Raw genomic sequence first — 25398 nt, 5'->3', positions numbered from 1 at the left:
GGCTGCTCAAGGCGTCGTCCAGCCTGGCCTTGAACACTCCCCCAGGGAGAAGGCATCCACAACCGCCTTCTGGAGTCCCATCACCCTTGTACTGAAGAAATTCTTCCTCAGATCCAGTCTAAACCTACTTTCCCTCAGCTTAAAACCATTCCCCCTTGTCCTATCACTAGGCACCCTTATGAAAAGTCTCTCTCCAGCCTTTCTGTAGGATACCTTCAGGTATTGGAAGGCAACTATAGGGTCCCCCCGAGTCTTCTCGTCAGCTCCCTCAGCCTATCCTCATACAAGAGGTATTCCAGACCTTGGATCACACAAACTTTCAAAAACTCATGTTTTCATACACTTACCCTGCTCTTCACCATCATTTTCTCTAGCTCCTTGCTGATCTCAGCAAATGTTGGTCTTTTATCAGGTTCTTGCTTCCAACAGCGCAACATCAGGTTGTACCTGTGACCCGCCGCAAGGTGGGAAAAATCCCAAAATTGTTAGGAGTCATGCTTCTGCTTAAACAATTTAAAATACTGAAGTTGAACTGTGGCATGAAGGCCATCCACAAATACATCAATTTTTGTTGCAAGTAATGTTAAACATCCCCTTGAATCAATAACTGTCATTCACAAGAATGGGCTTTTAGTTTTACGAATTTTTAAGAGTTCAAATGATGATGGGTCTTGACTGTCTTTGAAGGATTGTAGTCCCAGGTTTCTTAACATTATTTTCACTTTCTCCAAGAGCCACCTCATGGGTAGGCAGCACGGCAGCTTTTTAATTGACTTTGTTTGCATATATCTTTGAATAATTTTGTGTATCATCACTGCTGTTTTATCAGAAAGTCTAACTTTGTTTAAACTCTGAAATGTTTCCGTAAACTTTTCTTCCACGTGAAGCCTATCCTGAGACTATTTGCATAAACTAACATTCGTTTGATTACTTCTATTGTTGCTACTTTGATTACACCCTTATTCTGTCTATAATCGCTTCTATAGCATACAGCATGGAAATGAAAGGGAGCGGAATTTAAGTTGTACAGTTGTGTGAATGTCAGACAGACACTGGCTAAGTTCTGAATGTGTAACTTTCCAATCTGTGTGGCTCATGTTTTTCTAGCTCCAAGTATTTTCCTGACTGATGTAGTCATAAAAGTGTTCTAATTTTGGAAATAGTTGGCTACAGGAACTATGGAAAACTGTTGGAAAGCATTGCATTTTTTGTCTTCATCCATGATCTCTTTCTTACTTGACTAAGTAAAGCAATGAATGCAATTGAAGAAAAACGATCCTTAAAATGGGATTTCGAAGCCTGTCAGAAAAATATTTTGAGTAAAACAGAAATCTGAGCCAGTCAGAAAACCATCATGTGGTTTGAATAAAAGAACAAACTCAGATATAGACAACTGACCTAACTTAGTAATAATCAATGATATAACATATGTTTAAAGAATTTTCTTGCTTCCTGTTGAGATGAATGAAAAAAAAATTAAATATTAAGTATTTGCTAAAGGATATTTTCCAGCGACACTTGTAAATTTCTACCTTGCACTAAATTCAGTACCCTTCTTAATAAACCTGACCATGACCAGGTAGATTCCCACGCTGAACATAAAATTATGCCTTACCTCCAAATGCATTGGAAGAACCCTAGAGAAGATATTTCACATTGAGTGTATTTTAGTAAATGAGCAAATAAAATATAAACTGTCTCCAAATAGTAAAGAAATTGTGATGGGTTTATCTAGTCATGGAAAGTTTGTGTCTCCTGGAGCGTAGGTTTCTCTGTCAAGGAATCACTTCTCCTATGTAATGCCAGGACAACTAATAGCCAATGAGCAGAGATGGAACATCTATCTCATTTTCAGAAAAGTACTGAAACATTTTCTTGAATATTTCAGGTAAAACTGTGTTTTATGAATTTCTCCTCCTCCCCCAACCCTCAAAAGTTTTCAATATTCAAACTGTTTTAATTGTTTGGCAAACATGTTATTCAATATCCTACAAATGGTCTGGATGTAGCTGCAAGAATTCTCTTGGCAATTCTCTTCTTGCACTTTATTGTTCACTAATTTCATCATATTCAAGTACCACGTATTTTGATTATCCCTCTGAGATACACATACCATTTATGTGCTATTTACTTAAACCCTTTTGAAAAAAGTATTTATTCAAGAGATATTTCCTAAATTTAATCAGGTCAAGAGGTACTTACATTTCTTCACTGCAGTTTTCTGGTCTCTCCATTCTATAGCCTGTTTTCAGGAGGTTAAAGAGTCGTTCAGGAGCAATACCTGGGTAAGGATTGCCTCCTAAAGTTACAATTTCCCATAGCAGAACTCCAAATGACCATCTGAAAAAGAGAAAATGAGGTTTTATTTAGAGTGGTATGTTTCAGGAGCTTAGTTTGGTTTTCACCCAACAAATCTCTTTCTAATGTTTTAAAAACCTGCTCAAATTCACGTGATTGCTGGGTCAGAGGGGCCATAGAACAATGCATATTGTTCTCAAACACTGCTCATGAAAAAGATTAGAACCAAGACAGCAGACATAAAGGATACCCTTCTTTTATTCATTGTGAAAGCTAACTGTATCCTGAGAAAGCCCTTCCCATGGTGGCCCAGCCCAAAGGCTTGGGTTTTGTGTGTACAGTGCTCCTGGAGATGTCTCTGTTTTTCCTTTGGCTACAGAAAGAATTTAACCTCCCTAATTAGCCCTTATAGTCCTTTTCAGAAATAACTGTCTAAATTTACACAGTGCAGCTCAACCAGTTACCAAGGGACTAGTTTGCTGTCTTGATGATGAGGTTCTGTTTCTTCATATGCACAATGTGTTTACTCCAATCATAAGTAACACCTTTGACTTCATCTAGTCTTTTGAGCCATTTCAGTCATTCAGGACTTCATTTTCTTCTTAAAGGTGATAAAAGAAGAGGATAGATTTTTGTCTGTAAATAATTAATGCCTTAAATGTAGGTTAACATAGAATGGAATACAGAAGACACTGTTTTCTGAAAGGAACAGAAGAACTGGTGACGATTTTAACCTACTTTATTGAGGAGCTTGGACATAAAGACCTTGCTCAATGGGTTGGAAATATTTTAGATACATAGATTACAATAGTCCATTTTTGGAGGTCAGGTCAGGAAAAGAGAGGCAAAAATGTTGTCTTTTCCTTACTGGAAGGCTTTTCAAGACTTGAAGAAGCTACAAAGTGCTCTGGATGTGTTCAACTGACAGAAATGCCAAAATCTGGGTGTTCAAAATGCAGGAAATCAACCAACACTGTATCGTTCAAAGGGGATATTCAATGGAATGCATCAGGAATCAAAATTACATACAGTTTATGACAAATGTTAGCTTTAGTGCTCTCCTCATTAGGTAATTTCTGTGAAAACTCCAATTCTAAGAAGATTTTGGGAAGAGTTATACATTTAATGCCAAAACAAGCAGCCTTGTGTGAAAATTCCATCTCAAAATGTTAGCCACAAATGCCACCTCCTGTCTGAATCCATTCCACCTGTGCTTCTCACATTTTAAAGACCAATAGTAACCCCCAAAGCACAGCAATAAAACTTCCAAAATTGGCACAGAAGCCATTGTCTCGCAGTCCTAAGTGCTATGCTGCCATTTTTCTCCTTAATGCCATTCACTGAATTAATGTTTAATCACCCTGTACATTCTTGAAAGCTAATGAATATTTATAGCATTTTCATATACTTTATTAATATACCTCCTCATAAGCTTTTTGAAGCCAATTATGCTCTACTATGAGGTTATAATTCTGTCCAAGATGAACTGAAATAAACTTTGTAGCATGGCAAGTTTTATTTTTAAAATACATCTGCTTAAGATGAATTCTACAAATATGGAAGGAGGGAGTAGATTAATAATTTCTTAATTAAAGTTGTTTACTAAATGGGCATATAATAATAGAATGCTGTAGAACGCTGCAATGATTTCAAATCATTATACAAATTAAACACTGTGGGAGGAAAAACGGGAAATGAAAAATTTCCCATTGTGCTGTATTTTTTACTGAATAAAAATGTGATCAGAAGAAGCCAGGAAATAAAAATATGTGAGAAGGAAGACAGTGGATAGCTTTCCACTGATGTCATCAACCTCTGAAGCAAAAAAGGGATTTTGTAAATGCTGGCAAGTGGTACTGCTATTAAGCTCTGCTAACCACTAACTATATAGGAAGGCTGGAAAAGAAGGAAGCAACAGCTGGAAAACAGAAACATAAGGCATCAGAAACAAAGAAGAGCATATTGGAATGGTTGTTGGGCATATTAATATATACGTTTACCTGAAACAGAACTGCATCACCACAGCTGCTGCTGAAATGGCATTCATGGAACCTTTATAGTGAGGGCAACAGAGCACTGGAATGGGCTGCCCAGAGAGATTGTGGAGTCTCCTTCTCTGGAGACTTTTACAACCCACCTGGATGAATTCCTGTGTGACCTGCCCTAGGTGATCCTGCTTTGTCAGGGGGGTTGGAATTGATGATCTCTGGAGGTCCTTTCCAAACTAACATTCTGTGTGTCTCAGTACTGTTCTGTAGGGACTTGGCTAAATTAGGAAGGGCTAGATAACACTTTTAGATTACTTCATGTGCAATGACATGAATAGTGAAGGTGACCTAACCAGTGAGTCAAAGGCACTGTTAGAAGTGTGGCAGACCTTTTATGCCATTGTGTTGAAACAGACCTACAAAGTGAAATGCAGTGCTCTGTTAAGAATACCTGAGGCATCTCCAAGAAAGCTGGTAAATCAGCACGGATTTACATGGAGATAAATCCAGATCTGGGAAGCAGTAAAGCTACACAGCACCAGTGTGCTGTCCAGGGCTCTGAACAGGCTTGCTGAATGCCAGCTGGGCAATCTTTGTGTGGTGTTTTATCGCATATACAAGAGATGGGCTCCTAGGCTTACTAGAAACCATCAGGAAAACAAGCAAGGAGGAGTGGTATAGGATCCAGAAGAACAATCACCGATCACAGAGGAGGCAGTTACATGGCAACACAACCTGCTCTGGCCCCAAACCACAGTGACAAATCTGTTTTGCAGAAAATGACGAAATTAAAAATACACAAACAAGCTGTTGAAACGATTTTAACATTTCTCTGGAAAAAGTCATTCTGGAGACACAACTCAGCACAACAGATACTCTGAGAAGGATAGAGACCCAGAAAAACCTCTAAATAGACCTAAGTAAAGGCAACATTCTCCTGAGAATTACCCCAATCTTTTTTTTTTTTCTTACTCCAAGTGAGTAAATGAAAATAATTTGGAAATTTTGTAAGGAGTTCCCAAGGCAAGAAATTGTTTGGGCTTTTTCATTAAATCTGCTCTGACCTTCAAAGAGAAGAGTAAAAAGTGAATGTAAATAATTTTAGAAGTACAAACCAAAAGGTTCCTATTTGTATGTACCGTAATATCAAAGTATTTTCCCTCAAAGTGAAATGTCAGATCCTCTTTCAAGGGTAGCCTGGAAAGTATCAAAATCCTACCTAGCAAAAAATCAGGCACAAATACTGAGGCTTTTGAAGCCCCTTAGAGGTTAAACTAGTTATTTTACAGTATCTGTGCTTTTTCCCCTCATCTCCTTAAGCAAGTACACAAACCATAAAAAATACAAGAATTTACACTTACACATCACTTTGTGTGGTATAGATATGATCAAACAGGGACTCTATGGCCATCCATTTAACAGGTATCCGACCCTAGGAGGGAACAAAGGAACAAAGCAATTACTGGTCTGAAAATTAAGTTTCCAAGTGGAACACCAGGGTATTTCAAAACAGGTACTCTATCCATACTCTAATATTTTCTGGTGGACTGAATGATTGGGCATTTCATTTAAAAAAAAAAAATTCAAAGTGAGAACAAATTCATTTCATTCCACACACTTCAGTGATCTAATTATGTACAATAAGGTATTGTGTTTCTTTTTCCCAGATGGCCACCAGCTTAAGTCAGATAAACTCAACTCTCTTCTTAACAAAGTGCTGCATCCAAAGAGTTATATTCTCCAGATATGAATACCTGTCCTCCCATTACTTTTGGGAAATGTGCAAATGCAAAATTATGGGGAATGATGATTAAAGGAGAAGAGCTGTCTTACGTGTATTAAGGATGATGTATAAATGCAACCACCTAGATGTTTAAGATATTTGTGGTTTCAGAACAGCATCTGAACAGTTATATTTGGTTACTGGCTACTAAACTGAATCTACAAGTTGATACTAGCAGAAACGGATTGATAAAATCTGAGAAGCCTGCTCCAGATACTCCTAAAAAAATCTAGCTTTCCAGAATTTTCAAGACATTTCACAACCATCACAAGATCACTAGCATTCACATGCCTTGATTCTTGTGCAACTGTTTTGGTAGGATTTGAAACTTATCCTTCTTCCTTCCACTTTTTTTTTTTTCCTTTTCTTTTTCTCATTTCCCTAGGCTTTGAATAATACTACAGTGACAAATGTCTCAGAAATAAAGAGAAAATTTTTCATCAACACCCCACCAAATAAAATGAAACTGCCTTTATAAAAATGCATCATTCTTAAAATACAGAGCAACTGGTACAGATCAGTGTAAAACAGAAACATCTAAACGAAGAAAACAAAGCCCTTTTATATATGACTATGTCTTCCAAATTTTTTTTCCTTCACAACTCATTTTGACTTATAAAATATTCATACGAAGTGACCTGAAAAAACAGGGAAAGCTAAACTGAAAATTTGTAATATTTATGGAAATACTTTAATAAAATTCTAACATTTTCATATGCAAAAAAAAAAAATCTGTTGACAGGCCTTTCATACTAAGTCATAGAGGCATCTGAACTAACACTACTCATCTTAGAAGTCAATAGAGTAGTGCTGGTGAACATCAGAGTCTGGCCTCGGTTTGACTTCTAGAAGTTCTGCAGATGTCAGCGACAGGTAGATACAGATAGGCAGAAAGCAGGATTTGGCTTGCTGTATTTAACAGTATTTTTTACATGAATAAATAATGACAAGCCTTAACTTCTCAGTCTGAAAGTTGTTAAGCTCAAGCATTTCTTTTCAAAGAAGGAGTCATGTGACTCAATAAACCATCTTTCCATCAGATTTCCTTTGCCCTGTCCTAGTAGGTTGCAGCATCACTGTATGCTGAACACTGCCAGCAGGAAGAAATGTATCCAGGCACCAGACAATAATTTACTGTGACAGGCAACACAATTACTTTAAATAACCTCTGACAGATAGTATTAGCTCCTAACCTACCCTGACTTGTAATAGACAATTTTGATTAAGATTTGGTATCTTTCACACAGTTGGAAGTATTTCCAGGACACCTTTGCTCCGAATCTTTTGCACAAATGTGACAATTCTGGAAATTAGGATCTTCACAGAAGTTATCTGAGTTTTTTTAAACTCCTTGGGATTTTAAATAACAGCAGATCTGTCCTTCCTTCTCTTCACTTTTCACAGGATCCCAGAACTACTGAGATGGACAGGAACCTCACCCCTCTGTTCAGAGAATGGTCAGCCACAGCAGTTTCTGGAGACTATTTCCAGACAGGTTTTGATTACCTCCAGGAATAGAGATTCTCTGGGCAGGCTGTTCAAGTGTTCAATCCCTATTACAGTTAAAAACAAAACAAAACAAAACCAACCCACAAAAAAAAACCACCACCCCAAAATTTTCTTCTTTTTAAGTGGAATTCCTCATATTTAAAATGGCTCTCATAGCATCTTGTCCTGTGACAGGGCCACAATGAGAAGGAGCCTGGCTCTGTTGGTTTTATTCCCTCCCATAGGTTATTCACATACATCAGTAAGATTCCCCTGAGCCCTCTTCTCTTCAGGCTAAGCAAACCCAGGTCTGTCAGCCTCTCCTTGCATGTCAGATGCTCCAAGGCCTTGAACATCATAGTGACCATTCTTTTACTTTTATTAACTTCTAAGTATTAGAAATAAGCCAGCTTGGTTGACAAGTGAACAGAAAGAGTTGGAGATGGTAAAGATAACTTAAATATGATACATGTTTTACAGACACACACACTATATATATATATATGTATATACATACATATGTATGGATGGATGGATGTGTGTGTGTGTGTATATATATGTATGTGTGTGTATATAAATAAATAAATATTACTGTCCCACTGATTAAGCTCGTAATTTTGCTTCATTTTCATTTCTTTATTATAGAGAGTTTTTCTAGCTAAAAATCAGCTACTATCTTTTTCTTCTGTGCTCAAGTCCTGCAGCATAAAATCATTCTCTTGATTAGGTAATAATTCTCACTACTGTTTTTAGTATGCACTGTACCTTGCTCCTCTTGACATATGAATCTTCTTCATACACGTCACGGGAGAGGCCAAAATCAGAAATCTTCATTTTGCGCCCTTCTGCCACCAATACGTTTCTGGCTGCTAAATCACGATGGACAAGCTTTTGGAAGAAACCAACAACAGTGTTTATGTTGCTTGTGGAGGAACCAGCTGCAGGCATGACCATCTATCACAAGGACATGCTTGGATCACTGTTAGACTGCCCTACCTTCATTTCTGCAAGGTACTGCATTCCTCGTGATATCTGCCATGCGAATGATATCAGATCTCCCATGGTTAAGGCTCTCTCATCAGGGTTGTCCAAATAACTTGAATTTCTGTTGCCATCACTAGCCACGTAGCTTGGTCCTACTTTTCTACTCTCCCTGAGGAAACTGCGCAAGGAGCCATATTTAGCATATTCCACAATCAAATACAGTGGGCCTGAAACGAACAAACATACTGGTAAGTAAACAATTAATAGATAAATGTTACAATTTTTTTTTAAGTCTCTGCTAATTGACACGGTGTTTTGAACACTCACAGGACCAGGTACCTGTGGTCTTTACATAAAGGGCACTAAATCAGCCATGGAATAATATAGTATTTTTAGTTTACAGCTTCTGCGCAAGATGGAGGATTTAGTTTCAGCCTAAATCAAAGCAGAATTTAGGCTTTTGCCTGTGTTCCCCCATCTAGATAATTTCAGACTGAAAAAGAGACAACCAGATCTGTGAAACAGCCTAACATAGAGAAACTTAAAAAAATAAACATTTAAATCACAGTGATTTTTGGAGAGTATGATACTGATCTTACAAATTATCTGCTAATCCTGGTGTTAGATTTAAGGTGCCTTTACAGAGCACTTAAAAACATTCCATAGGTTTCTTCTCCCCATTACTCACATGGATAACACCCACTCTGTGCTTTAATGCTGCTGTATCAAAGCCTCCCACCTCATACACTAATAAATTAAGTTTGTATTTATTAAAAGCCTGTGACTCAGAAACAATTAACTTCATTTGAGATGAAAAAATTACATTGTATTGAAAAGGAAAAAAAAAATACATCTGTAAACCCTGCTGGTTCATTACCTTACTAAAACACAGAGATGACTCAGTCCTGAATTGTATTCTCTGTCTACAAGTAAAAGTGTCACTTGCAACAGAACTGGGTGGGTGAAGAAGGCAAGCCTTTGGTCCAGGGTTGCAGCATGCATCGGTACAGATGCAAAAGGAAGAGGATGTTGCTATGCAACTTCATTTAAAATGAACAAAAATTATTCAGATCAGTTCTTATGCATAACAATGAAAATTTGCTTCATTGCCAGTTTGTAATACTTATGTCTGAAAACTGACCCCCTTGAAATATACTTTCAATGACTGTGGCTTTTAGCAACTATTTCAACAGTAAGAGGGAGACTATAATAGTTTTGTGACAGAGGAATAAAACTATTAATCTAACTATCCAGCTTTATTTTTAAAAAGGATCTGTAGTTGTCTGGGGTGGGGGTTGGAGTTTTGTTTTTGTTTTTCAAAGGGAGGTCTCTAAGCACTGTTTTAGTAGGAACAGTAACAACAATAAGGAAAGCCTGATTAAACTTTAAATATAACCCATATTTGAAAACACTTACTGACCATCAACATAATATTAAAATATAGATTGGTTGGAAAAGAACCAGTAGTAAATTAGATTCACAATCAAAATGTGTACTGAAGAGAAGCACAGGAATAATGCTTAGCTACACTGAATTAGCATTTCTTCATCCCTTCATACATTATTTTTCTTGTATGTCCCTCACTTTACCAACCAGCAGCAAATTTAAAAGGTACTCAGCAATTATTAAGCGATGGCCCAAACCCATCTCTTTATTTACTTGCTTGACATTCTGATCTTTATAACAAGCTTTTAATATTTACCATCTTGACTGCAGGCTCCATAAAGTTTGATGACATGAGGGTGGTTCACCTGTTTCAAGAGGTTGAACTCTGAAAGTAGATCTCGCAGCTCACTCTGGGAAGCATTTTCTGCAGGAAATGTCGAAATACACAGTTGTGGTTGGGAGGACATTACTCAAAAGTTCTCTACATAACATCTGAAGTATGAGATCAGCCACTTGGAATTTGCAAGAGGTTGGAAAACTCCATGTTTTCCCACTGGAGGGAAAATTTTCTGTCTTTCAGTCATTTATTTCAAAGCCAAGGGAATGGGTCTGCTGCTGTTCTGGCTTGGTAACCTGATACAAATGACTACAGAAGGAGTAGGTCAGCCAAGATTCAGGACCAGAGTCTCCAATGTCTTGAAGATAATGACATGAAAGTTTTACAGATCTTTTCTAGTGTTCTAAACCAACTTTTTACGTTAAATCAGTGCAACTGAAGTTTCAGAAGTATACAAAAGGCAAGATTTTATGTTGATCAGACAAAAAAGACTCACTTAGTTAACTCCTATGATATAGCTTTGCTCCTCCTAAATACATTTTTTGGAGTAGAATTCCACTAGTCTAATAGTTTACACTTGTAGCACACATCCACATGTAGAGTTCAGAAGCTAAACATACAGTTCAGATTGATTTTACTAAGAGACACATATACAAACTTCACTGGTATCATAGACAATATACAGCTCCTGGAGGCTTTATTAGGCTTTCAAGCATTTTGATTTTGCAGAATTCTTCTAACAAACTTAGTTTTTTAACACACTGGGGAAATCTCTCATCATAAAGACACCACAGGTCAGAGATAACCCTTTTTCTAACTCATCCTTAACCTCTCTGAAACACAGAACCTCCCTGGACAGTGCCTACACAGTGTCAATTACTGTGCAGCTGACAAGTATGTGGTCATCTTCACATAAGGCTAATGAAAAACAAGCTCAGCTTCTGCTCTTTGGTAGTGTAGTATTGTACCTTTTCCCATAACGGCTGTGAGCACCAAATAATTTATTTACATAGCCATTTATAATACATGTGCTAATAGTTTGCCCTGGTCATGACAATTTTTCATTCTGTTCTAGTATATGTTTGTATTGGTACTATGCTGGTTTTTGACGTATTATCTGATAGTCTGAACCTCCACTCAGACTAGAGTCTTCTGCTCCAGGGAGTGCAATATTGGCTGGTCTTCCACTACTGGTAGGGACTACCAAAAATATACATTTATGTGAAACAAAAAATAAACAACATCAACTTAATGCCTGTAAGAACATCCTATTTTTCTAGCTCCGAAACTCTTTAACGTGCAGGAACAGACTGAAGTTCCCCATATAACATATTTGTTTGTCTGCTGGAAAAATAACCTTGATGTACAAATGGAGGCAGTAAGTTTTGGTGCTTTATGCCCCTTGTTTTTACCAATGGCAAATAATAGCCATTTACATATTGGTTGGTGTTTTCCTTTTTATTGTAGTGAGGCCACTTGTATTGTGCTCGAGGTCAGATTTAATTCATATGAGAAAGGTGGCAATAATGGCCTGAAACAAATATTCCTCTGTTACTTTAAACCTCCATTCATATCTCTAGGACTACTTTGGCCCAGCTAATTACTTACTACTCATTGCTGTCCCTCCCAGTACATAACGTTGAATTAACAAAGTAGGGAGAGCCACACCCTAGACTGTCCTTAACCACACATTGTGCCCAACTGCACAGCTCAGGCAGGAGATCTCTTTTATGGAATACACAAGAGGCTTTCTCCATTAACATACTGGTATACATACCCTTCCTTTTTAAAGACCCGGCAGTGGGGAGGCCCTAATGCTTGGACAAATTACCGCCTTTGCATCTGTTACAGGGAAAGGATAGGTGATGTTGGCCTGATCCAAAATAACTGTTCTTTATACTTGCTGACAGTATTATGAAGACCACTGTCTCCTAATGCAATGTTTCTCATATTTGAGTTGTCATGTGTTAACAGTTAAGCTGGTAACAACAGGCAAATATTTGCAGGATGACAAATGTTCTTCACAGTCGAGTTGGAAAATGGAATTTCAGGTAACTATCTGCAACGCAATTTACGTTACAAAGGGATTTATTAGCGCCTGAAGTATTACTGCAAATGTCAGATCAGTTTATTAAAATTAGCTGCTTAAAATAAGGGGTTGGCCCTTCACATTATCAATTTCGTCAATTACTTCCTTCATAACAGCTGGGGAAAGCTGAATGTTAAATTGTCTACATGTAAAGCAACATTTTTATCACTAGGTCTTGGAATCTTAACACAGTCACATGGTGTTAATGAAAACGGCTAGAAAATGCAGTGCCACTAAGGGCACAAATAAATATGAAATTAAATCACAACTAAGACATGTCTATTGATAATGATACACAGGTTGTTAAGTATTACAAGCAATTGTTAACTAGTCTTCACTTCCGAAGACTTAGCTCCTAGACTTCCTCCATATGACCTTTCTTCACTGTACCCCTTGCAGTGCAGTCACGCACCTCACAGTGCATTCATTTCCTTGGTAAAAGGATGGGATATGCAGGATCTTTGCTCTCAGGCAGCAGCAGATGTTGCATTTTGTGGTGTGTTTTTTTTTTTTTTAAACAATTTGCGGTAATAAGTAGTAACATTTTTTTATAATTACATGTTTTTACTTATAAGCAGCAGTGCAAGGTTGAGCTCAAGGTCTCGTGTTATCATCTTAGTGTTCTCTAGACACTTTGCTCTCCCCAGCTTTAAAGTCTTAGGGAAAACTGAAGACACCAGCAGACAGCACTGGGCTATTCAAGCCAGTTTGGCAGAGCTCCCAGTAATTGAAGAGCAGATCAGAAATTATAAAAGTGGATGGCATTTTCAATCAGAAAAGTAACTTGTCTGTTCTGTCTCTTGATGTGATTTTAACTTTCTTATTTAAAAAGCTCTGTCAAAGAAAACTGGGTGAGAAAAAAAAAATCAGAAAGCTTTAACAAACTCTTGCAATACTTCCATCAATGTCAAACAAAGTTAAATATATTTGCTATGTTAAGACAAGCTTCTTGCACATCATGAATTAGAATTACTTGTAGAAATTACTTCCTCAATGAATTTGATACTAGCTCCTAAAGTCAGAAATCTGTAAGAAGAAATAGAGGCTGTGACACTGGTTGTTTTTAGCTGACCTTTTACATTTGTGTTAGCCCTCCTCTTAGAATCCATTCAGAGGTTACAACAAATAGTTTTCAAATCATTTCAGGCTCAGATGGGAATGTACCTTTTAACATTTTCACTGCTACAGTTGTATAGCCAGCCCTTCCCTTGAGTCGAAATGCTGTTGCCTTGACGACCTTTCCAAATTCTCCTTCTCCAAGAGTCTTACCCAGAACCAGGTTTTTCCGAGGGAATTCCCACTTTGGATCTTCCTGCAGGAGAGAAAAGAAACCCTATAAAAGGTGAAGCAAGGAAAGGGGTGGCTAGCTAAACTGAAAGCATCACTGTTCAACAGGAAACCATTCTTCAGGAACAAGTGTGCTGTAGCGTTCAATGACTGGTTGCTCTTTTTATCAGTATCAGTGTATTCCTATAAAAGCTTCTGAGTCTCTAGGTAGTTTGCCAATGTTTCTTTTCTGTTCTCTTGAAAACACCTTCTTCAAAACAGGCTGTACATGTAGTCTATGGATAATGGATTGGGAAATTGGATACAAAATGAAGTGTTTAACGATAAATGCTTCCTTTTAGAATAACTGTGAATATATGATCTTGGACTTCACAAGGAAGTAAATCAGTTTTACTGGTAGAATAGGGCTTCCCCTAAGAAATCATCAGAGACAACAATTCTCCTCTTACTAAACTAGTGTTATTAAGCCTTAAGGTTTCAAAATGATGACAGATGTACAAAAGAGATAAGAAATTAAAGCAACAGAGCAGAAGGTCTGTGAAGACCTTGGTATCTAACATTCAAATAGATTTGATGTTGCCAGAAATGTCATACAAAGCAGCAGCGTTTCTCTACCACGTTGGTTGATGAAAACACACCAGCTGGCAGGCATCTTGGGTAGTATGTGATTCAACACGGAAGAAACTGAAAGTAACATAGCATAACTGGGCAAAAAAACTAAAATGTGGGTAACACTCCCACACCAGCTGACATCTATAGTCAGTACATCAGAAATCAAGAACAGCTCTCAGTTAAGTTTTTTGGTTTGTTTTAAAGTTATGCTTGTAAGTACTCTGGCTTATCACGGAGACTGCAAACCTGCTGATACTTCATTTGTATTTGGACAGTGCTGAAGTAAAATCACACTACTGTCAAATGCAGAGTTATATTTAGAAAAAAACATCAGCTCAAATCAGACCGAAGATGTTGCATATATGAAAACATAAGAAAAGTGGAAGAAAATACTGGCTTTACAGAGTAAATTACATGGTTTATCCAATTACTCACTCAATATCTTCAGTTCCCTGCCTGTCCACATGATTACTGATGTTACTTGAGTTGGGTGTTTCTATATACAGATTGCATCTCTGTAATATTTTCTGCATGCATGAACAAGGTTTCCTAGAACAAGAGAAACATCAAAAAGAGCATACAAAAAGATACTTGGCTTACTGGAATTTTGAAAGTGTCTACTGACACCTGGTTCTCCATGGAATCTAAAGAAGGCCGGCGGACATTGGTTGAAGAGTAACTGATGGGGTAGGACTGGGCTGGGCGCCGGAAGGTCATTTCTGCTGAGGCAATCGGAGGTTTTGGAGAATTCTTGTGGTAACGATGGATGAAATAGGAAGAAAGCAGCACGGAGATGAAGAAGGACACCAGCACTGCCACTGCTATCACGGTCTTGCACATGTCATCACAAAGTTGCTCTGTGGATCAAGAAGAGCTCTTAGAACCTTGATTGTCATCTCCTAATTTGGCAGTGCATATAATGCACTCAGGTGTGACAGAAACAGAACTCTAATTTAAAAACCTAGAGGAAAATGTAATAGCTAATAATTCTCAATGAAATTTGAGAACTTGCAAGTCAGGCTACTGCACCTACCTACATTTTTGGGCACCAGCAGGTAGTTGTTTGCCTGTGTGTGTAAATGTAGGGATAGGTAGCTAGCCCCCATGTTACTTATCTTTATAGACATAGGCTACTTACCTTTTTGGTTTTTGGGAATTTTTTTGGTTATAAGGAGACTAGGAATATTTTTCCTTCTGTTTTAACAAAATAATTGTTTCTGAAAACACTGCTTAGCACTGTAACTGCTTCTAAAGTAATATCCCTGCCTACTACTTCCCATTTTATGGAAGTACTTTCAGCATTTTACTTTGGAAACTAACTTTTTTTAAGCGTAAGTGCTTCCAGACAGCTTCCGTAGAGAATCATTTCCCAAAGAAAACTGTGAGTTACAAAATAATGTCCTTTGCACTGTTCTTCATCAGATAAACCTGACTTCAGATACATAGTTATCTTAGCTACATCTGCAGGCTGTACCTCAGAAATAAGTGGAAACAGCACAATACCTTTTTGGAATGGAGAAGAAAAAAAAAAAGGAGAAGTGAAAAAAAAAAAAAAGATGTTAAAAAAAAGAGAGAAAAAAGATAAAGCAAGAAGCTTTAGGCTTCCTCCTTTTTGTATACTTAGAGAAAATCTACTGAAAAGAGCAGTTTGGTTTTAGAGATACAAAATACTTAATGTTACATTTATTAGGAATAAAGAAAATAATTAATCCCCCATTATTTAATCCACATCAGTCTCTGATTTCAAAAAACTGCACAGAGCTTTTGTGTTTAAATAAAGGTCAATGAAAAAAGTAATCCGCTCCCTCTCTTAACACAAAGGGTGCTGACTGTCTCTGACATTTCGAAACCAAGATTTTCAGAAATGGTTAGGAAGCTGGAATTACTTAAGAGTAATAGAAGCTGTTCTTCTAATTTTCCTAGCTGTCATTGCAAATATCAGGTGAGTCTCACTGAAAGGCAAATGCTGCTGGAAATCCAAGGGTGACCAACCTGTTTGTAGTGTAGTAAAGGATAAAAATGAACCTTTAGCCAAGGGTAGAAATGATTCCTTTTGGAAATTTTCAGGCTCCATAGATACTATCTTTTAATTAATTTTCTGTTCGCTTATTAATATGTCCACAATTTTATATTCTTATATATATAGATAGTAGATACATAGGAATAGATTAATGTGAGAACAACAGATAATGTTTAGACTTACCCTTGATATCGTCTTTCTCACAATAACAGTTCTGTTTTGGGAAGCAGTAACAAATCCCATGTCCTGACTTAATTCCAAGATTCCCAGTGCCTTTCCCATGACCACCAATAATGTTTCCACCTAATCAAATATAGAGACAAGCTAAGACTGTCACATGCAGTTAAAGGAAAAAAATAACAACACTCAGCATTTTCCATGGGTTTATTCTAGTATGCATCTGAAATTTCACAGTACAGCAATAATGACAGGGATTCCTGAGAATTAGAGGAGGGTCTAAACTCTGAAATTTCTGAGATCCTGAAATGAGGGGACCTTGGACTGCTTGAACATTAGACCTAATTAGCAGTTATTGCCACTATAGAAGAATCTGGATTTAAATATTTGTATAATAAAAAAAACCTTAGTTCTCTTTGCATTGCATAGTTGGCATACTTTCCTAATTTCCTGTAACCCTTAATATCCTACATGGAATCCCATTATTTAATGCCAAACATATACCTCAAATGATCATCTTGAGTCTGTCCTGACTCAGTTTCCTCATAAAGCATTATGGTTCTATATCAGAAGTCATTTTATATTTTAAAATTTTCCCTAAAACGTCTACTCTAGTCTATTTATTTTAGTTCTCTCCACCATTTTCTTAGATACTTATTTTACTCATGAGCTGTGTATAGACCAGCAGTCTACACACTTGACTTCCATTTCTGGTTCTGATGCAAATTTCTTCTTATCTTGCAGAAGTCAGAATACTGTTCTAGATATAATTAGTTCTATTGCCAAACGGTAAAATGCTGAGCAACAGTCTGGGAAAACACTAAGTGCCAAGTTAAGTGACAAAAAAAAGAATCTTTTGTTTTCTAAAAATGCATTGTTTAATATTGGAAAAAATCCCTACAGAAACTCATACAAAACTACTCTTGACTTCAAGCCGGCATTCTTCATGCAGAGTAATTGCAGCTGCATATATTTTCTGCATGTATTATAAAAATTACCATTAGTTGTGACATTTTTCATTTATAAATTGCCTTTAGTCACAAGCAGCATTGTATAGACAGAAACCAATCAAGTTCTGCAAATTTAGCTGCCTCTCAGAAAAACTGCCTAAACTATAAAGGGATTCACAAGATGAACAAGGTTTTTTCAACATAGACTTTTTATTTAAACCCATTTTCCTCCATCCCATCTATGCTGATAGAAGAGCAAACGACTGTTTCTTTTACCTTTCTTTGGATGTGTAACATGATGAAAAGAAGAGGAGGATATTTTTTCATGACAAAGCCAAATATTCTCTTTTAGAACAGGTGAAAAAGGGACTTAAGCATTTAAGCAAAATGAATTTTGACCATCTTTCTAGGGAGGCCACACCTACTAAACTGTAAGCAGTGCACACCAGTACACTGTCACTACAGGTGTACATTGGAATCATGAAGCTTTCTATATGCTTTACACCAGTGCACTGGTGGTAGGGAAATTCCAGGAGTTATCAATATTATTTTGAATTTTGTGATGTTTTACATAGTGCTGTTTTAAATCCACTGTTTCAATTGACCTGCAGTGGGAAAGAGCTTCCCCTGCTTCAAGGTCATTCAGAAAAAGGAAAACTTGTATCCCATACCACACAGAAACTTCAAAAATTGAGGAAGTAAAAACACTGGTTGGAGAAAATCAAAGATGACACGCAACTATCGCTGAAGACAGACATGCAAAGCAAAGTAGAAGCCTAAGCACTCTATTACTTTCCATCATGGAAAAGCCAAAGTTCAAAGGAACCTACAAATAGCAGTCATTTACAAATATTTAGCCAGATTCACAGACACAACTGGCCCTAAAGCAGTTACTACAAGAAAGTCTCTTGCTCAGAAAGCAGTTAGGTTGCCTCTATTTGCTACAGCTACAGCACCAGCTATTTCCACTGAGTGCCCCTGAATGTAATATTCCAAGCGTTAGCATGAGAAAGCAGTTTTGGGATTCAATTGAGTACACAGCCACCATAATAATAGATGAGTTTTAAAAATAAGTATTTTAGCAACTTTCTGTACTTAAGGAACATCCTTGATCATAACACATCTCAAGCTTTCTAGTTATGCTTCCCATTCCCAAAGAAATGCCCCCTGCCAGTAAAAGCTGATACAGCAGTACTTCTGCACTTCTGAGCTCCCATACCATACTCATTTCTTTGTCTGTAAATACACTGCTAACCTTTACTTCTTAAGGATGATTTGTAAACTTGCAAGTATGAGCAGGTATGTGAGTGGAATGTAGAAAGATTAGAAAGATGGGTTCAACAGAAATAAAACCAAAATTCTTTCATAAGTGCTGTTCAAATGAATCTCTCCCCGTATCTTCAAATAAATCAGGCATTGGATCATTCTGATAGTCACCTGTCAAATAAGGCCAGGTGTATTTCCCAAAATGATCCTCTCTAGGCACATTTATTTTAAACTGAAATTTGTTTCTTCCATGTTTAACCTGGAGTTCAAATAGGCATGTTTTCTATCATATTGTACCAAAGTTTGGAAATAGAACATTAACTTGCCTAAAACCTATACCTGTTTCATCAAATACCCCCACTGAAAAACACTTCCTGTGAATTAACAGGAAGCAGAATGAGAATTACTGAGAAAACCTCATCTTTCTGTCACTGTTAGCCAATAGGTCTCAGCTGATGGCTTAAAGAACAACATTAGTCTCTATAACTTTAACTCTCTTGTGTGATTCGAATGCAGGTTTGACAATCTGGAAATGGTAAATATGTTGAGCTTGTAAATGTTTCTGGAAGTGGAACTTCAACAGTAATCAGCAGACATACAGAAAAGTTCATGCTAAAACATTTCCATACTTGTGCAGTCCTGGGGGCACACAGATGGTTCTTTGCTCTCAACCACGTCACAGATGCCATCCGGACAAGTCTTGATACTTGGGGTGCATGTGGAATAGTTTGTGGTGATCCCTGTTAATACACAGACAGACAGCTGCACAAATACCATGAGGCTTTGAAGGAAAGCTTATTGCATCTTCTCAGTGTATGCTCACACAGCAAAGGACAGGTTATTTTTCTTACATCTATGACAAGCAAGACAACAACTAAAAGCCATTGGAAGAAATATTTTTCACTGCCCTTTGGGCATGTCACTTGCAGTTACAGTGAGTAGTACTTGAAAAAGAGCTAACTGACCATTTTGAGACTGAAGAGTAGCTTTCACAACTAAGGATTCCTCTACACATTTACACACATACTTGAATATGAAAGTCACAAGTAGTCAAGAAGAATCTGTGATGCTCACACAGTTTGGAGGGATAAAGTATGGTCACAGAAGCATTGTTCTGGAAGAGCCAAGAGTACTGTCACCCATTGAATCTGTGCTACAGACCACATTAAACAGAGACGCTGCTTCTGTGTCTGCTGGGACATACCTGCTCAGAGGCTCATAGATATGTTCCAAACTCAATTCATGGTTGCAGATTATCTTGCAAGCCAGAAGCCACCTGTTTCAGCACCTGTTCCACTGCTGCAAACCCAGTTCATTACCTGGTGTTTTACATGTCATGTTCAACATCAACAACAAGACCAAGAATGACCATTTCAACATAACCTCATTTTCCTTGATAGTGGATGTTTCATTTGGGTATTATGATTTAGTATTTTGGCCACAGCTTCTGCATAGTTCACAGTGTTGTCCCATCAGAATAAATTAGTTTGTATCTATAGAAATCAAATTCACAATTACAACTTGACTGAAGCTTGATTTCACACAACAGAAATGTACCTTTTCCACTTCCCTGTCTCCACTGGCATCTTCCTGTTAGCACTCCTAGGCCACCACACTCTTCACATTCAGCGTGGTGCTTGCTCTGAGCACAAGAGTCAGGGCAGTCCTCTTCTTTTTTTAAAACTGTTGGGAAAAGTGTTTGCTGTCAGTTCAGGACAAGGAGGATGAATACACAAGCAAGTCAGCTCAGATCAGAAGGACAGCTGCACTCTTAGGGGATGACAGGAAGGAAAGGAGATGAAGAAAGGAGTGAAAGACTGAACACTGACCCAACTATCAATAAACTCAGATAGCAATTAAAGTCCAGGTGTTTCTCTTCTGTGAATGAAAGATAAACAGCAATATCATGCATGATGGCATTCTTATCTTTACTTAAGAGCACAATGTCAATGCCTATAACTGTAGAAATGTACTAACATATCATGAACAGAAAAATGGAGACCATAAGTACTTACAGCTTCAAATAAAAAGTTGTAATTAATGGAAAACACTTAGTACTGGGGCTAATGCAGCAGTAGTCTAAAAAGACAAGCTAGGAATGCGTGATTTCAGATAGCACGAGGCTCACGAGAGAAAAAGAAGTCCATTGCAGGCTTTTGTTCCTTCTTTTTCAACCCATTTGCTCTTGGCCCAGGAGTTCTGATACAAAAGTAGGGAGCAGAGGCAATTATCAGGTAGAATGTTAAGGTTTTGCATAAAGCGGAAAGAAAGGATTGTTCAATCTCCTTACTAACAAGGACTGTAATCCTCCTCTGCTGTGGCTGTTACAGAGCATTTCTAATATTCTGCTCTTACAAACTCCTCAGTCAAATGATAGTTATGCAAAATATGTTTGTGGGGTTTTTTTAAAAGGAAACATTGGAGAGAAAGTGGGGAGAAAGGTAACTGAATAAATATACTTTGGCCAGAGATTTGTGGTTTAGTATTATACATGTATGCACACACACACTCTAATTCCATAAGAATATGTGAAATACAGCATAAAAGTCACACAGACAAACCAAAGAGATTCTTCTAAATCAAATATTATCACAAACATTAGGAACTGCATAGGATACACCACCTTTCTGTGCTTATCTGCCACAAGCAGTGCAGAATCACAACTCAAAATGCAAATATTGTAGTCTGTATCTTTTAGCTCAGACTCATTTTCCTTGTTAATGCCATCAGTTTATAGAACACCCCACTAATGCCTAACTTAATACCAGGAACACTCACAAACAAGTAAATAGCTTTAATTTGACTCAGATACTTACGAGTTCCTTCCAATACAATAGTGAGGAGAGTTTTGGCATGTTTCCTGCTCTGCTTGTCTGTAGCTTGAATAGTGTATTGTATTTCTTTGCATTCAGGTCTGCTCAGCACAGAGGAATCATTCACATAAAGACTTCCATACTTGTCTTCTCGGCCTTGAAGTATGCTGACAGGATAGCAGCTTATGTTGGGGGACAGTAACTTGTAGGTGATGTTCACACCACGGAATTTCATACAGTTTTCAATGCAGATTTTTCCTATCTAGGCCCAAACACCAACAAAGAAATCAGAGACAACAGAAACAAAACTGTATGTCAAGAGTATTCTGTGCTTCTCAAGAAACATATTACACCTTGCAGAGTTCAGCATTTATCTGGGGTTCAGAGATTTGATATTTTACTTCCACAGCAGTATATGAATGCTTCAAATGTGATTTCTTCTGAGTAAAAATGAGAGGTAAAAGCAGTACCACTGTGTTGTGGCTAGCAGTGCAGAAATCCTTGACCCAGAGACGCAGTGATATTTGCTGCCTACTGCAGGAAAGTGAGTTAAGTCCCTGATCTGTCTGAAGCTGATCAGTGAGAAAAACTTTGGTCTCATTTGAGAAAGTAAAGAGCTCAGCATAAATAAAGCTGAGACTCTTTTCAAATAAGGTAGAAATTGCCAATACATAATTTTCATAATATTACAGTTTCTGGCCAGCAGAGTTCTCTGAAAGCCTAAAAAGGAGTAAGAACCTCATCATTTCCCAGTTGCAATTTAAAAAACATTTTAATCTGAAATATGAAAATATGTTGGTTTCTCATATTTGAACTTCTGCCTACCAGAACATCTACACTGGAACACTCTTCAGTCTGGAACAATTCAGCTTAGAAGCACAAGAATATAAAGCCCTGTCTCTGGTTCAGCTCCTATAGGAACTGATCCAAAGCTCACTTTAGTTTGTCCATTTACAGGAATGGGATTTGGATAGGGCATAGAGCCATTGGCTTTCCTTGCAAAGAAAACCATAATGTGAAGGGTGGGGTGTTATTGAAGGGAACTTGGTGATAGATTCTTTTGAAGTGTTGCAGTTAATATGCGTTTTCAAGTAACACCACTTCTGGTAAACATTTTGACTTTAGCATTCTTATTAAAAACCGTAAAAAAATTAATTCTCTTTTTGTACTTAGGACCTCTTCCTATGAACCTGGACTATATAAAGTCAGAGAGCAAGTTTTTGTAGTCCTTGAATTATACTTTGTTATAGGACAGTCCCATTTAATCTAAACTTATTCCCATAAACTGACTGGTCATTTGGCACCATTTTTGTTGGGGTTTTTAGGTGGCAGCACACATAAAAAGACTATTAAAGCAACCGGAAGCTAAGCCATTACTTCTATGCCATCTCCTCTCCACAACATGCTGTGACTGTCAGGAAGAGAAGGAAGACAAGACATTACTTGTTCATAAACAAGGTCTAGACAGATCCCTTCTATAACCACCTCAGCTTTGGTGCCGGATTGCAACTGGCAGTGTTCTGCAACTGCTTAGATGGTGTTTCTCTGAGGGAGCAGGAGAACAGAATGATGTTCCATGGCATCAACCTTTACATAAGACTAAACATTCTGCCTGCTCTGTCATAACTACTTCTTCCAGGAACCTTTCTTAATCAACAGAAATTTCCTTGAAAGGGGATCAACAAGACCCCATAAATTCAAGATTTCTGAAGAGTAAATTATCCTTAGAGTGGCTTATAACCCAGCTTTGCTTTTTCTGTATAGTCTTTGGTGAACCTACCAGTATCTCTCTCAAGAAATTTCTATAACCAAGATGGGTTTTCTCTTTTCACTTGATTCCACTAGGGAAACCCCACACTTGTCACTTTGTGCTGTACCACAGGTTCTGGAGTCATCACAACTCTCAGATGCAAGAGAGCACAGCTCCAGGGGAAGCATGTAGAAGCAGCCAGTTCTTTCTCATGAGGGCGGTTAAAAGTAGCTTCGTAATCAGAATTAACATACAGGGGAGGCACATACAAAGGTGCATTTTGCAAGACTCCCAATAGTTAACCCAGAAATACCATTATCAGAGATAGGAGCCGAAAAATCCATCTTCTGAGGTTGAGAGTTTAATAAAGTCTGGATAATGATAATCATAATGTTCCTCTTCACTGAATTCCAGGGACTTTCGGACATATAACCTGTCTAAAAATCTCAGCCAATGTTATTCATCATTTGTCTCGGTAAATGTCAATAGAGCTTTAAGTCCTTTGATAAGTTAAATGCCACTGGGCAAGCCTGTACCATCAGGCCATGCTTCTGTTATTCAATTCATTTAGCTGCTCAAATAGACAAATGGCATCAGCCCAGAAGTTAATCATTTCTTAACGCTTTTGTGTTTTCCTTAGGGCAAGAGACAGTTCAGCCTTCATATTGATTTGGCCCAGTACTTTTCCTCACTGCTCTGGCACGTCACGGCCAGTTATGCAGGCAACTTTAATAATGTGAAGTGCTGGGGACTACATTGCTTACACTGACTTGTGCTCCAAGTCCAGCACACTGTAAATCCAAACTCATCCTCAGAAGAAAGTGGATGACACTTTAACTGAGAACATCATCCCCAGAGCCAGGATGAGTTTTGCATTTTTATAGGTGAGAATCAGAACAAAATCTCTTTGTGAATTTGGACTTAAGGCAGCACAAAGAAAGATCTGTTCCCACAGATGGGAGGGTTTTTTTGCCAGGAATAGTTTTCTCTGCTATTACTGCCACCCAGTGAAACAGCATAGTTAGTGAAGAGTACCATTTCCAAAAAGCCTAAAATTCTCTTTCAGGTTATTTCACTGTCCTGACAATACATAAACCCAGCAGCTTTAAAAGTTTTGAAAGCTTTAAAAGCAGCTTTAACCAGTTTGTTGGGGCTTTTTGTTGTTTTGTGGTTTTCTTTGTGCTTTGATTAGTTGTTTTTTGTTTCATTTTTATTTCATTCTGAAAAAAGAAATCTATATACTCCCAGACTTCAAACAAATGTGTCAAGCAATCTATGCTATGTGCAAATAAACACGGTTCAACCCAATTTAATTTGGAGCACAGTCATTCATAATGTTAGTGTATGCATACAGCTATATATAAAATGCATGTTTATATTTTTATATATATACACACACCAAAAGTAAACAATAATCAATTCATCTATATTCATACATACCGAACAGTTAGGTTTATACACTTTCTGCAATTACAGGCATGTGGCATACATAGAGGACCCATGTATAGGTGCTAAGAGACAGATTGAGTATCTTACACACCTATGCTATTATTTCTTTTAGGAGGAAACCCTCTGGTTTCACCCTTTCTCCAGGCAAAAGCTCTTTTATACTGCTGACAATAAAGCTCTCACAATCTGGTGCTACAAAAAATCCAAACCTAAAAATATTGTGATCTGCAAAAAAACAACAGAATATGCTCTCAAGTTCATAACAGGCTGCAAATCTAAAAGTTGCAACCACAAGGCATCTTAAAATGTTATAAAGAATTGGCCTAAGTGAGCCCACTATGTAAGCACACTTGGTATATTTGTTTTGTTTAGAATATTCCGTGCAGACAACTGTCCCTTGATGTAGCAGTAGCATTTTTATTGGTCACATAAGGCCTGTTCCATGCTCCAAAGAGCTATCAAGCCATAGTGAATTTAACAAATTAAATATAAGAACACACATTATATCTAACTTCCCTTTTTCTTTAACAATTAGCCAGAGGATTAATATTAATAAAACAGATTTCTTCCTGAGAATTCTTCTAATGAATTGGTTTTCTCTAGAATTGGGATGATAATGTTTTAGTCTCAGTTCTCCTCTCTGCTACAAATACAGCAGCAGTTTCATAGCTTTACTTAGTTACAGGGTATACTTTCCAGCAGCTCTCTCCCAAAATGGCTC

General features: G+C 37.6%; 1 protein-coding gene across 1 annotated transcript in view; it reads right to left on the bottom strand.

Moving 5' to 3' along the window:
• The window catches only part of RET (ret proto-oncogene), a 76911-nt gene that overhangs the window by 3378 nt on the left and 48135 nt on the right, over positions 1–25398 (bottom strand). Inside the window, exons 7-18 of the mRNA XM_054382700.1 lie at positions 21482–21740; positions 20223–20348; positions 19295–19405; positions 16456–16575; positions 14853–15109; positions 13518–13665; positions 10244–10351; positions 8554–8768; positions 8323–8445; positions 5648–5718; positions 2203–2340; positions 348–447 (exon numbers count right to left, since the gene is read on the bottom strand). Coding sequence (XP_054238675.1) covers positions 348–447; positions 2203–2340; positions 5648–5718; positions 8323–8445; positions 8554–8768; positions 10244–10351; positions 13518–13665; positions 14853–15109; positions 16456–16575; positions 19295–19405; positions 20223–20348; positions 21482–21740 — 1776 coding nt within the window. The remainder of the gene's footprint in view (positions 1–347; positions 448–2202; positions 2341–5647; positions 5719–8322; positions 8446–8553; positions 8769–10243; positions 10352–13517; positions 13666–14852; positions 15110–16455; positions 16576–19294; positions 19406–20222; positions 20349–21481; positions 21741–25398) is intronic.

This window comes from Indicator indicator, chromosome 7 (assembly GCF_027791375.1).
Source record: "Indicator indicator isolate 239-I01 chromosome 7, UM_Iind_1.1, whole genome shotgun sequence".
Lineage (NCBI taxonomy): Eukaryota > Metazoa > Chordata > Aves > Piciformes > Indicatoridae > Indicator > Indicator indicator.
Note: the sequence above shows the minus strand (reverse complement) of the source record. Positions and strands in the feature narration are given on the sequence as shown.